Below are 14898 nucleotides of genomic sequence, written 5' to 3'. Positions count from 1 at the left end.
ACTTAAAATTATTAAGGCCTCAGATAAGGATTTCCTTATTCAAGAGGACAGGAATGCATATGGTTAAAGCTGACTGTAAAAATTTATTCTTATGATTGAGACAAAAAGGTATGAGAAGTATGTCATGGTTCATAGTTCCAGTTGAGCAGATGGAGTTGAGCAGTCCATACTACTGAGTTAGGAATTAGATGTCACAGCACACAGGAGACATGAGATGACATGCTTTTTCAGAGAACCATACCTCAACATCCTCTTCTTCATCGGTCTGCCACTGGAAACAAAGGACAAGGTGGAGAAGGACAAACAGCAAGATTTAGGAAAGACAGCACTGTCAAGCCATGACAGAGTAAGAGGTAACCATGGTACTGTTTATGCAATAAGAGGACATAAAAATAGAAGACATATAAGGAGCTCATTTTCATGCCTTAGACAATCAGCTTGCTTTTCTTTTTCTTTTTTTTCTGTCCCTGCCAGTACTGTATGTAGAAATTTCCTGATTTTCCTTATAGAAATGGTGAACTGAAACTACCCCTAACCCATCTCATTTCTCTCCCTTGAGTCATGAGGTTGTTTGCCCCATGGAAGCTGACAACACTAGGTAGGGCTCCTTCTCCTTCTTCCAGCTCTGTGCAGCACAGGGAGGTCCTGGCTGCTGTTCCTCTCAGTGCAGAGGTCAACTTAGCAATTCCTTTTCTCTACACTTAAGTGTTTGTTTTAATTCCTTTTTTAAGCTGGGTTTTTTCAACTTCCAATTCAACAGAGCACTCAAATCAAATGCTGTGTAGTCTTTCAATAAATGCTTAAAGTTCTCCAGTAGCTGCCTGATACCAGATCCTGGAAATCAGAGATGCAATTATCCATTGTTATTCAGGGCCTTCACCCTCTGTGACAGCAGGCATCTAAAACTATCTTGATGGTTGCACTACATTAAATGCAAGAGACATACAAAAATATTGTGGGGTATGGAGTACTCTTAAATTTGGGGATTTACAGGGAATTAGCAAACTATTTAGATCTGTATTTCCAAATGCCTTGGGAATTCTTCACTGGGCTAGAAGATACCCCACATGAAAGTTTTCCAAAGTAAAACATGGCTTCTCAAGTATCTGGGCTCTCTGTTTCCCTAATTTTCAGTTTGATTGTTTATAAAATACAAACATAGTCCAGAAATTTTATGCACTTTTTTAATTTGTGGGGTTTGTTTTTTTTTTTTGAAGAAGCATTCCAGCAATAGTATTCCTCTCCCTTGTGTTACTAATACACATTTTTGACCTTATCTCCATCTCAGCTCTGATTTCTGTCTGGGATTGATACATTCTGTTCCAGAAACATTCATCGTTAAATATGAAAGCCTGATTTACTTTGGCCCTCAGTTTAGTTTCAGCACAATCTCCATAAGAAGATTAGCTGTGACTGCTGAGCAGCACATTAACATTACTTTTTAAGGGTATGTTTTATGCAAAGAGTGAGATGCTTATTCTAATTTGGACACAGTGGTACTGACAGAAACACAGGCAGTGTGTTTTGCAGAGGGACCATAGCAGGTATGTTCTCTTTGCATTAAAATTGTCTGTTTGTCTTTCTTCTGTTCCCTGGGGGGCAGGGAGTCACTCTATAAAAAACAATTCTTCTGAAGAGGATCACTGTTCATTTTTGTCATGAGTAAGAAACAGAAAGAAGAATAAGCAATACAAACAGTCTTGTATTCTAATTCTGTCTGTCTGTCTATCTAACTATCTATCTATCTGATCTAATGCATCATTCTGTACATTCAGCCAATAAGTAAAGGGCATCAGAAGAGTAAATTAACCTAAACAATACAAAAAGGCAGTCAGGGCAAGGTAAAATACTAGAGAACACACATTACAAAGACTGTGCTCCAAACAAAAGTGTATTTATAGCATTACTTTGTATCAAGCTAGCTTTTTACAGAGTAAAGGCCCAACTGCTGGCCTTCCAGCCCATTTAATCTAGCTAGGAGTGATTTGCTGTGGACTCACTCTAAGGGCACTTCTTTGCTTGATTTTGCTCATCTCCAGACATGGGCATTACCATTTCTCTCCCTCCTGCTCTACATAGAGAGCACTCACTCCTGGAACTACTGTCCTACACCCAAAGCTACTCCAGTGCACAGGAGGAATAGTTCACCATTCCCTTCATATTCCCATGTCTGAAAAGGCATTTGCCTCTAGCAAATACTGACAACAGTGGTAAAATCAGCAAAATAAATAAATCAACCTCATGTTTCACAAAGGAATCTGTCCCTCACCCTGGTGTGTACATTCTGTCTTGTATTTACATCTTTATTTCATCATTATAAAAACCATTGAGAAATGGAAATATATTAGGAATTTCTTAACATGTAATATTACCAAAAAGCAGTGAAAGAATATTGGTATACTGAATACCACTTGCAGACACAAGATGTTAATGTGAAGGAAAAAAGGCCATTTGATTCTTCTGTCATTCAATATTGTATGCTGCAGGACAGTTTGAGATTTCTCTCCTTCTCTTCCTCCTGCCCTCACATTTTTCTTTTAGGCTAGCATTTCTGTGCAGTGGATTTGCTGTAATAGACATAAAATATTATGTCTATTATATAGCAATTTTGGAATTGAAACTCTTAAGTATCATGAAAAGCAGAGCTTCATAAATCTGGGAGACAGATGCTTATATTACCTACTATTATTAATAATCATTTAAAAGCCGAGACTTGTATCTATAATTGCATTTCTTCCCAATTTTGCTTGCTTGTTATTTTTAGAGTGCCTGAAATGAGTGCCATCATTGGCTAAAGCCAGATATATGGTTACAGAGACTAGGCAATTTTCCCTGTGAAACTGTGGCAAAAAACTTATTTTTTTCCTGACCCATCTCCTCCAGACAACATTCACCAAGATTTACTCTGACAGTGCCCAGTCAACTTCAGCTATTAAAGAACATCTAAACACAAAGATATCTGTGGTAAAAGGCTGAAACAAAGACTGGAAATGTTCCCCATTGTGCTCCTGAGCCCTTCTCCATGTGAGCAGTTGTTGAAGCTGATGCAAGTTCTCCATGTCAAGAGCCAGCAGACTCTCCAGCAACAAGCCAGCACCCTCTGCCTTCCAAGTCTGCAGGGGGGACAAGGTTTGAGAGATAACAGCCCTTCTCCTTAAGAACTGGGCTGGTTCTGGCTTATTCCTTTCCTGCTTCTGTTACAATCCCTCCTCATCTGCCTAAAAGGAGTGTACTGTGAGGTGATAAAAATGAGACCCTGAGGAAACTTTCAAAAGGACAGGGAGGTAAATTTCAAATAACTGTACAATACTTTTAGGTCATCAAAAGCAGAAAGTAAAACTCCATATGACTACTGCATATTATAATCACTTTCTACAAAGAATTTCTTGCCAATGTCAAGATCTCAACTTTCTTCTATCAGTATTTTGTAACTAGTGAATCATTGTCATTGCATTACTGATCCATCTCCCCTTTCCAAGCCTTCCAATATAAAACACTAAGAAAATCAAGACCAGATACAAACCACAGCCAAAACAAAACTACAATAAAATTCCACATTTTCATAATTCTTCACACATAAATATCTTCCATCCTGCTGACTTGGAAACTTGTTCTGAGGTAGATATAACTTTGAAGTTGTCAGAGGAAGATGTGACAAATAGTCTGATGCAACTTCAATTCAGTTTTACCATATAGTGCAGTTCAAATAAAAGGTAAATGAGGCCATATTACAGGGCTATGCTCAAAGAGATTTAGCTAAGTTCTGAAATAACCATGTGGCTACATTAATAACACCCTTAAAGAATATTCCTGTAAGGGCAGTTTTAAAGACTGTTGGTTTTTACTCATGCAGGCTTTTTGGTTTCAAGCTAATAGAACTGTTCTATAATTATAAATTAGTGATAGGCAAAATATACTCCCTTTTTTAAGATCTGTAAGATATTTATTGGCCTAACATTAACTGTCAGATGGCATTTAATTCTTGCCAAATCTCAACAGAATCTTGAGCTTAACAAGAGATCTTCCTCCAATACTACTTTTGTTCTGGGAAAGGCCTTGATGCCTCCTTCCCTCCATTTTCAGGCCTTTGCCCCTGGTTCTGCCCCTTGCTGACTCACTGTCAAGCCTGAGACTTTTTGTGGTTTGAAAGGGTCCCATTTCTCTGCTTCCTGAACCCAGTGATCAGAACTCCTTTCCCTCTTGCATTTTCTGCAGCTTTTTTTCCTGCCACAACAGTTATTCTGGACAGATAATACATAAACACTACATTATATGGTAGGAACACAGTAGGAAAACAGTAATTCCTTTACATCTCTGTCTTGCTTAAACTAATAAAAAGTGTCAAGGCTATGTGAGGGAATGAAAATTTTAATTTATAAAACGCTTCGGTTAAAGCTGTCTTTTGTCTCCTTTAAAACACATCAGGAAAACCAAGAAGCAATTGCAGAAAGTGATTTCACTTCTCTAGTGGTACTTTTGTAAATTTGTATGACTATATTACACCCTTTGTATAAAATCAGAACCTCTGCCTAAACCTGAGACTACACCAACAGAAAATAAATCCTTTGATAATAATGCAGGTTTAACATTTTCTTGAGATGGGCAGATTTCCAAATGTAAAGAGGATATTGCCAGGAAAGATCTACAAATGATTTTGAGTCAATGACTTAAATACAATCTCAACTGATGTCAGTCCCAATACATATATATGTATTTATATTGAACCATGTTGCCTGAGTCATAAAACTGTAATCAGCTTTGAGCTTTTCATGCCAAAGGCAGGGGTAGCTTCATATGCAATGAAACACTTGCATTTAATCGAGACTCCAGATCTGATTTTGAGACAGCTGGAAACTTTTATTAAGTACTGGCACTTCTTAAAACTCTATTTGGATTGAGTAAAACTACATCAACTTAAAAAAATATAGAAAAAATATAAAAAGAGGATTTTGAAACCTATTATACTGAGAAAACTAATCTTATTTTAATTTATTCTGTGAGTATTCAATCTTACAGTCAAAAAATTTACAGAGTAACATCTACTGTGGACATAAATTTGTCCATCCTTTCAGAATCCCAAAGCAGTCTATTACCATAAAATTAGCTGGTCTGTGCTTAAAGTTAAGAAAAAAATGCATATGAAATACATGTGTATGTCCATATATATATACACACAGACATAAAAAAATAAAATGTCAAGACTCAAGACTACTAGAATATTGTAAGATGGAGAAAAAAATCCATTAAAATTTGGTTGCAATCACTTAAATAGCTACAATGATTCATCATCTAAATTATGCTCTCTATTAGGACTATAATTTCTAGGTTTTTTTTCTTTTTCGTATTCTTGGCTGGTCAGATACACACGGCTGCTGATGTCTTCTAGATATTCTGGACACTGTCTGTGCAGCACACAGAGAAGCTCTTTTTGGATAATTAATTTCAGTTCGTTCTTGTCCTATACATTTTTATAAAGTAGAAATTATACACAATCAAGGACTTGCAAGTTTTGTCTTCTAATAGAGGAGAATTCATTACTTACAGCACAAGGACCCCTAAAATTAAAAAATGGAATAACAATACTTCATATACCACATGCAGTGAAAGAAAGTTTTAAAAATCCATGCTATGGGAGATACCATTTGCCACTTACATCTGTAATCATTTTCCCTCTGGTCTTGTTTCTTTCCCTGTGGTTAGCCCGTTTCTGTTTTTGCTGCAGGACTCGTTCCCTGGTGGTGCGGTACTCCAGAGCAAACTCACTGATAATCTTGCAGAACTTATTGATGTTGACTTCACGTATTGCATAGGGAGGATGGCCCATAAATAATAAAAATGAGTGAAACCTGGAAAAAAAAGAGTTATAAATGTAAAGGGAAAAAATCCTTATTGATGGTCTCTTGGAAAAAAAACAACAACGCTATATTTCACTGAGTCCATTTATTACATTGCTAGCTCCCATCATTTCCTTTGTGCTACAGAATTTTCATGGATGCTTTGCATAACATTGGTATGTTTTATAATTAAAACCATGAAAGTCTAGCCTATGATAACTTCATCCTAGTCTACTTTCCCAGGCTGATGCAGGAGATAAAATATTTATGGAACTCCATCACTTTATATGACTAATTTGGCACATGAATGACCAATTTCATTTCTGTTATAGAAAAAAATATTTATTAAATTTCAATTCTATTTATTTGTATTAAGCAACTTCAAAGAGGCTGTTAGGACTTTGGGCAAAGTCTAGACAAGAAGAATGCAGATTTACAGGCTAGCAAACACAAGAAGGAAAGAATTTCTGGTTCACAAAACTGACCATAAAATTATATTATCTACCAAGTACATTAGTTTGGGACACTCTCAATTCACAGTTTTACTGCTTCTGTGGCATTCAGAGCTTTTGCACTATTTGCAGTTTTTACTATTGCTTCTATATTGCATGATTTACAGCAGCACACTGAATGTGTAAAAATGTATGGGAATTCATTTTAACTGCATCTACATCCCTGAGGACAAAAAGTCTTCCCAATCTTAGAAAGATGCAAGTATATGAAAACATTTTTAAAAACTATCATAGCCATTCCAGGATATCAGCGGAGAAAGTTGATATTTTTTTTACTTGCACAATGCATATGATAAACACAACAGGAAACTAATGAATTCACTTCCCTTCCATTGCAATTGGGATTTCTGCTTACTTGTGGCACAAACCCTAAGTCATTACAAAAATGAAAGAAGAACTGAATCAACTTCTCAAGTGTATACCGACAAATTTGGGATAATGTGGAATCCAGTTCTTAATTTTGACCACAGCAATTTGGAAATTATCCAGAAGTTGGAAAACCTCTCACAGTTTCATTAAACTCAACTGCAAATCCTAGGGAGAGGAATCCTAAATCTGTCTTCAGCTGGTATAAGCATAAAACACATAGTCAAAGATCTTACAAATAAGAGTGGTTCTGCCTACAAAAGAACTCGTTGTACAAGACTGATTTCAGCTTCTTCATATGATGAATTTGTCAAGAAAACAATATTTTTTTGTGACAGTTTGTTCTTGTTTATCAGACAGTAAGTCAAGTCTCCTTAAAAAAATTCCAGGGATAAACAGAAAATCTATCAACTTAACTCTAAAGCTGCTAGCTTTTGGGGACTAGGAGGCAAAAGACACAGTTATTACACCTTGGTAATAAATGATTGCCTGGATGATTGCTTTTTTTAAAATCAAAAATATAGAAATTTCTGGAGTGGGGGTGTTTCTTAAATGGAGACTATAACAAAATATGCACCACACACAACTCAGCAACATTCCCTGCAGGAATGGGCATTAAACACTTACAAAATACATATATTTATGATGTCATAACTTATAATTTTATCAAGTCATTTACTATCTAGGTATTGCTGTCACCAATAGAATTCTGTACCTGTTAATTATTCTTCTATGAACAATCTTCAGGATTATGATTCTTTCTGCACAGTCTTTAAGGAACTCAGACATTTTTTGCTTTAGACTTGGCTTCATTTCATGCTTTGCTATAGCCTTAAGGTGATCCCATGATGCTTTGCACCGTCTTTCCATCTGACACAAGTTTTCCTGGAGTTGTTCAAAGTCAACCTGGAAAAAGATAAAGGAAAAGAAAAGGTAACACTTGAAGTGAAAACACTGCAGTTGTATACCTGGATATCCAAGCAATGCAATCTGTGTATATGAAAGAGTCAAGGTAGTAGCAGCATGACATTATTAATTATTAGTAAACAATAAAAAATAGCTTTCTCTATCACACTATGTCTAGACATGTAATGCTAGTAAAGAAAAACTGAAAACAAAGAAATACCCATACACATATATTTGGTTTTATTCTTGGAGGCCTAACATCTAAAGACGGGACAAAAAAAAAGTTGTGATGTGTTTTTTCCCTTCCTAATAACTTCATGTTTGCACCAAGCAACTGCATGACTCAGTTCTTTCTGAGGTAATACAAAACTTTCTCTTTTTCTTAATCCTTTTCTCTACTACTCAAAGCTTTTTGTACCCTGTTTACTGCTCACTGTTGTACCTTGCCAAGCATTCTCCATTTTAGGAAGTACTTGGATCTATTCCCTAGTCATGCACTGACTTGTTAATAGATGATCTAGTTCTAATCACAAAATTCATGGGCCAGAATTTTTTAAAGCTCTATTGAAAGTATGTGTTATTTAGTGATCTCAGCACTAACTTTCATCCCTTGATATACAATCCCAATTTACTGGCTTGTAACGGGATCATATAACGACTCTGAAAGTCTCTCAACACAGTTAAAATAAATGATTGCACCTTACAGTAACATTCATCAGGATAGAGGCCAACACATTCCACAGAAGGTGAGGGAGAGCTTCTCCCTTATTCATCAACCAAAAAAGGTGTTCAAATCATGATACTCTTACAGGAGACACTCAGGACGTGTTGCTAACAACTCAACAAAGTGCATCAATGACCCAGCCACAGCACACAACAGATGAGAAAAATAAAACTACCCATGTTCTGGAATTCTGGAGACAGGAAAAACGATTTTATAATACCACTTCACAGTTCAGATGAACTGAAGCTATAAAGTACAGACTTAGTTCTCAGATTCTAAACACATCAGTGCTTGGGATGTTCCAGTCTCATACTCCAGTTAATTCCTTAATGCTAAATGAAAACTGGTGTCAGGGGTAGGTTTTATTTCATTCTTCTTAGCTGTGTGCAGCATCCACTGCTGAGACCTTTACTGAGAATAGCCATAAGAAATGCATTATTATTAAAAAGCTCCTGGTATTGATTTGATTTGTTTATGCTGTGATTTATAAAGTGATGAATTTTTCCTCTTCCCAAGGAAATAGAAACATCCTTTGATCCACTCTGCTATTCAGAAAAGCCCTGCAGGCGGAGCAGCTGTGGGGTATTTGCTTTCCTTATATCCATATCAATGCATATGTTGAAAAGAAAAAAAAAGTCCTTTCCAGGTCAGTATTTTCACTGTTGATGATAAACACATTGCAGTTCTCCACAGATGGTGTATCTAAAACACACATGGAGAAAAATACTAGCATTTCTGTTAAGGAAAAAAAAGACAAGGTTTAGGTCTTCTCAGTAAGAATTATCCAACCTGGGTGAGGAAGCATCTCAGCCTCTGTAGCTGAGAAATTTAAACTCATGACATTTAATGGCAGAATGAGTTTTACTTTAATCTATCAAAAAAGGTCTGAGCTTCAGGCCTGTAGGGGTTCAAGAAACATCTTTGGAGAACAACAAATCTGGGGGGAATGTGGGGAATTCCTGGCCCCTTGAAATCTGCCAACAGTCAGCAAGTCAGCACAATCACAGGAGTGGGAAGTTCCAGCAGGGATGGGGGCTGGTAGGTTGAGCTATGGGACACTCATGAGTTTTTTGAGCACAAACAAAAATTCAGTCCTCTATGGAAGTCCTAAGGAGACTGCAGTAAGAAGAACACCACCTGAACTCTCCTGAAATAAACCTCTGTGGAGCACAGGTGTGCTCGAGCAGGAGCTGTAGAGTCCTGGAGGAGTAAAGGAGTAAAGTAGGAACTCCAGTACAGGATAATGTACCGGTGTATTCCCCAAAGGCAAACTGTACAGCACCTGAAAGAATGTGCCAAACCTCCATGGAATCTCTGTTTGCCAGCTCTCCAGTGTTTGGTCACTTGCTTGTGGACAGAAAGGAATATATTTGCAGAAAAACATCCTCACGTGAAATATTAAAGTTCCAGTTTTTCTTGGATTCAATCAAGTACCCCACCTGAGACTTTAAGAAATGCTTTTTCATCAGTGTCAATTTTGTGTGTAGACACAGAATCCATTACATTTCAGTCTGCTCCAGGTCTGTGGCTCTGCTCAGGATATTATATACAAATGTACCAGTAAGAGTGATGAGAAATCCCAATTACAAGAGACCCCAAAACATGTTCATATGATAAGGAGAAAAAAAACTTGTGTGGGGTAATAATGGCAATTATTCAATATGTTATGCATAAAGAAAACATTAAAAAGCATTTGTAATACCATACTACCTCTTTACCAGTTCACACAGCATTGCTAAGGGAGCATGGATTATACCTTCTGATTTATGTGCTTAATTCCAACACTTCACTAAAGGAAGTAAAAGGAAGTAATGATGCGTAATAGTGGAGAAATATGAATCCTCTCTGTTCTTTCTTTCTTGAAATGAAAGATGCACCAATTCTTGCGTGCAGGTGGATGGTCATGCTGGAACTAAGAAGGAACTCAGGTGAGCTGTAGCTCCAGGAGAGCTCAGCATAGGAGGCACTCGGACAAGAACTGCTGTGGCATTATTTTATAACTATGCTCCACTGACTAAAAGGAAGCAGTAATCTGAAATAGTCAGTACAGCTGTCTTGCTGGACAGTAGTGTACAGATATTGTACCAGGCCCGAGGATTTGGAGGAAGGTGGAAACATACATTCTTCTTCTTCCTCAACAGATATATGTGCAAGACATGCAGCTTGCTGCCTGAATAGTTACCTTCTGCTAAATTTTTTTAAATTAATACATGTTCTTTTCTGTGGGAAAAAGAATGAGTGGTCTTAAGGTGTTATGCAAAATAGGAAAGTCCTTTCTTTCAAATACTATGAAATGTTTATTTTAATTTGTAAACTAATTTAAAAACAGCAACTTTCTAAATGGTTCTGGGACATATTTGATATGTTCCTCATTTCTCTGGCCACGCTCCTCTCTGTTCACAATCACACTAGCTAAAAAATATTCAGAACTATTGGTATCTGTGAAATCTCTTGCTAGGCCCACTGGTTCAGTTTTCTGAGAAGTGCCTTATAGACACTGTTTGATCAGAGGGGAGTAACCAGACAGTATATGCAAACAGGATGTAAAAGTCAGTTTATGTGAAAAAAAGCCCCTCGGGGTAAGCCTCAGCAAACCAATGCCCTAAACTCACTAATGGGCAACTTTAGAATCAAAAGTCTATTTTTCAATTTAACACAACCATGTTTTTCACTCAGAAACAAAAAATAAAATGACTCAGAACAAAGAATAAAACCTTCCAACCACATGCCAGAAACAGCAGCACTCGCTTTAATCACTTTATACCATTATTTACTGCCTGCTACCATAGAAGCAATGACCTTCCCATAAACAACAAAAATAAAAAGAATTCCACCAAGTTTCTCATTCCACTGGGCTGAGAATTCAGTACCTCGTGACAGACCTACAAACAAACATACCAGAACAAACAGCTTCTGTTCTCACTGTTTTTCACCTGACTCAAAAACTGCCACCACCATCAAATGGCTCAGCATTTACTTCCCTGCTTGTTCTGGTTCCCTGAACATTGGTCCTTACAAGGCATATTTTTTTCAAGTTCAACTCCATCCAATATCACATGCCATGTATAAAAGTTTAAAACTTTCTCATTCATGAAATACTACACCATGCTCTAATCATTCAGGCAGGACATGGATCAGGGAGCCTTTCAGGTCTTTGGGTTGGGATGTTATTCCTCTGTGTGGCCACAAATACCTCATGGCAACACAGGAATTGTACGCTTTATTATTTTTGGGGAGAGAGAGGAATGGCTGCTTTGGGAATTAAATGCAGTAGTTCAAACCTGAAGTGCCTTCCACTATATATTCCCCAGGGCAGCATATACAACTCCAGGTATGCACTGCCATGCACTGCAAACAACTGCAGCCACTGTGAGATAAGAGGTAATTTTTCTTCAGCTTTCCCTTACTTGGAATGTGCTTTACAAACACGTTTCCTTTTCCAGCTAAATCTCCTCTAGTCTTTGGGCTAAGCTCCCCCACCGCAAATACAAAACCATCCTAAAGTCAAAGATGCTGCACCTAAATACACTCACGTTTCCTGCCTCCTGTGTTAACATTCATCTCTTCAACAGGGTCAAAGATGTCACAAGTGGATTGAAGCAAAAACCCCAAAACGAGGAAATTAATGGAAACTGATGAAAGACTTATTTTCAAAATCACTGTATCTAAAGTTTTGTTCTGAAGGCCAGTGAATAATTTATTACATACTCTCAGCATGCTTGCATAAGATTTCTATTGTTTGATACTGTATTGTTTATTGGTATAGCTTGTTTCTTTTAGTGGTGAACATATAAAATCCAGTTATTTTCTATGGAAGATGTGGATTTCTGCATTTTCTTCTTAGTCACAAGGTGCATTTAAGAGAAGATTGATGCTTTCAGAATGACACGTTGTCTTAAATGCACAATAAAATGACAACTATTTTATTGTACCTCATAGAAAGATATACATAACCACACACAAGCTTTCTCTTTTCAAAGTTCAAGATAGTTTCTGCAGCAGACCACAGTCTAGTCTGAGCTGTTTATAATTTAGGGTCAGACCGTTCATTCTCACATTATTACAGGGATGCGTTCTGGCAGGGAACATGAAATCTTCCTCTTTTCCTGAGTTGGTTCAGTGCCAAAGGAAATTCTGAGAATTGCTCCTTGCAAACACACTGTCATCTGAGAGCAGCGACCTTCTGTGGCATATGTTCAAAACTCTGTCTCCTCTAATATTTCCAGAGTGGTTTCCTTCACCAAGTGTCACAAGAATTATCCCAAGACCCTTGTTAGTCTGACTTGCACACTGTGGGCATGCATTTTAACCAAGATAGATGCCAGTTCTCTTCAGCAAGCAATATATAAAGAAGGTTCTGCTCAGACATTTCTAATTCCTGGGTAAGAAGTGGCATTCTGTGAAAATGATTTTGGAAATGAGAGCACCTGAATCAACCCACTAATGAAAAATTACAGGACAGAGATGGCAGAGGTGCTTACTGAGGTATGGCCAGATGAGTCTGCCCAATTGTACACACATCTCCACTGCATTTTGCTTCATTGAACAATATCCTAACTACATGGGATCTTTTTGCAGATGCTGTATGGCAGTTCCCACAGTCTGGGACAAAGGAGAGCCATACCAGACAGTGGTGACATAGGTCCCTTCAGACAGTGTTATGTCACCTGCAACAATTCCTGCAGTCATATCACCTGGAATATTATTGAAACACCACGGTGCCATCAGGCACATGTGCTAAACTTCATCTGCTGTCTTTGAAACAAAACCTCAAAGTCTCATTTGCCATGGAAACTCCTTACCCCTTGCCCCAGTATGCTCTGCAGCCAACAGGATCTGCCTCTCCCTGCTCTGCTTTCACCTCTGCTCCTGCTAGCCCATGCCACGATCTGAGGCAGCTGCTGGCATCACAAGGAATGACTGCAAGAAACCTTGCATTCCTGGACTTTTTTTCCATGGAAAATAATTTGACTTTTGGCATTTATTTTTGTTTGAAATAATGTAGGGAAAACATACTTGAATGATAACTGCACACAAATACTTTCTGTCAAGCGAGACATGAGAAACCGCAGTGAAAGAATACAGGAGGCAACATGATTTTCCCTACTTTTTAAAAATAGTTTTTTAAATCCTTTCTCTGCTTTCCACTGTATCAGAAGCTACAGCATGTCAGATATCACTTCTGTTCCAGCCAACTAGCTCCTGCCTCCTTATGCCTCCCTGCTAAGGTCCTTGGAGGGCAGGCTACTTGCAGGCTTCCTTCTCCTCTCTGTATGCCTTAGGCTCATCCTAAGTTTTTTCCTATTAGCAATCCTTGTCTCCTCCTGTGTTGCTCACATTTCCTATTTCTTACTTTTAAAAGCTGCCTGCTCCTCTACTGCTTAGTAGCTGTGAGTGTCCTGTGCCCAAATGTCTTGCTGCAGGGGTAAAAAACCAAACAGAAGTTTGACATCTTGTAAGTCAATTAAAATCAGGGGAAGAAAATTACATTTATAGTTTATCTATAGAGCTGGCCAGTTTTCAGGTGCACAGGGGAAGTATTTATGGGTAAGAGAGAGAAGATGAACATTTTTAATATGGACGCATTTTTTATTCACTAACAGAGGAGAATTGGGGTTGAGGCAATCACTTCTTAAGTAAATTTCTAGGAACAACACTCGATCTTAACTGCAGAAATCTGAGGGTCTGCTTCAGTATTAGGTACATCAGTTTTGGTATAACTTCAGTGAAAAACAAAAACTTAAAATACAAAGAAAATAAAAAAGGCAAGTGATTTTAATCATGTGATACTAAATAATCAGTGCTGTGCATGACTTTATAGATGCTTTTTTTTAATCTAGAATTGTATTTTTTCTCTAATTTTTTCACTTGTGTGTTTTTTTGGTGCTACTTATGATGCTAGTCCTTCAGTAAAGAGCTGCAAGTTTTGCAATAACTATACCATTTTGTTTCTGGTCTTTCTAGCTCCTTTTTGGTGGGGGAGTCTGTTTTCTTTATGATTTTGGGTTTTTTCACAAACTAATGCTCAGGAAATTCTTATATGATGCGCATTTCAGGGGAAGGGGCATCTCTGTTTATCTACAGGATGGAAATTGTTTAGCCTTTGTGGTTTCTGAAAGATCTTTGTAGGCAAAACAGAGCTCAAAACACAGCCTAATATACAGTGATATATTAGTTGTCCTTTCCTGTCAGCTTTCCTAAACCAAGATTTTGCCTTGTCTGTGAACATTCCCTTGAAGAGGGCAGCTTGGATGGCTTCCACATCCTAACTCTCTGATTTGTGGCAGCTATGATCAAGTGGGAATAGAGCTTGTTACAGTAATCCATCAGTGGTTTAACACATGCAGGAACATCCCAAGGAGGGAGACCTTGGGCAACACGGGGAAGGTTAAGGCTATAATTTCTCTTAATGTGATTTTGTCTGGCCTTTCTGGATTTTCGTCTGCTTTGGGCAGGGCCACTGGATCAGCAAACCACAGACTGAAAAACTGTGCTCAATTTTGCACGCTCTTAGACCTAAATTTTTTTTTTTTTAGTGACAGGAGTAGATTAAGCT

At 37.7% G+C, this 14898-nt stretch overlaps 1 protein-coding gene across 2 annotated transcripts in view; it reads right to left on the bottom strand.

Annotated features, from left to right (window-relative positions):
* Positions 1–14898, bottom strand: part of FHOD3 (formin homology 2 domain containing 3) — a 376458-nt gene that overhangs the window by 25309 nt on the left and 336251 nt on the right. For both annotated transcript variants that reach the window (XM_058806162.1, XM_058806153.1), the window contains exons 24-26: positions 7428–7618; positions 5654–5846; positions 242–271 (exon numbers count right to left, since the gene is read on the bottom strand). In XM_058806162.1, the coding sequence (XP_058662145.1) occupies positions 242–271; positions 5654–5846; positions 7428–7618 (414 nt within the window). The remainder of the gene's footprint in view (positions 1–241; positions 272–5653; positions 5847–7427; positions 7619–14898) is intronic.

Source organism: Ammospiza caudacuta, chromosome 1, assembly GCF_027887145.1.
Source record: "Ammospiza caudacuta isolate bAmmCau1 chromosome 1, bAmmCau1.pri, whole genome shotgun sequence".
Lineage (NCBI taxonomy): Eukaryota > Metazoa > Chordata > Aves > Passeriformes > Passerellidae > Ammospiza > Ammospiza caudacuta.
The sequence above is the reverse complement of the archived record's forward strand: the minus strand, read 5'-3'. Positions and strand labels throughout refer to the sequence as shown.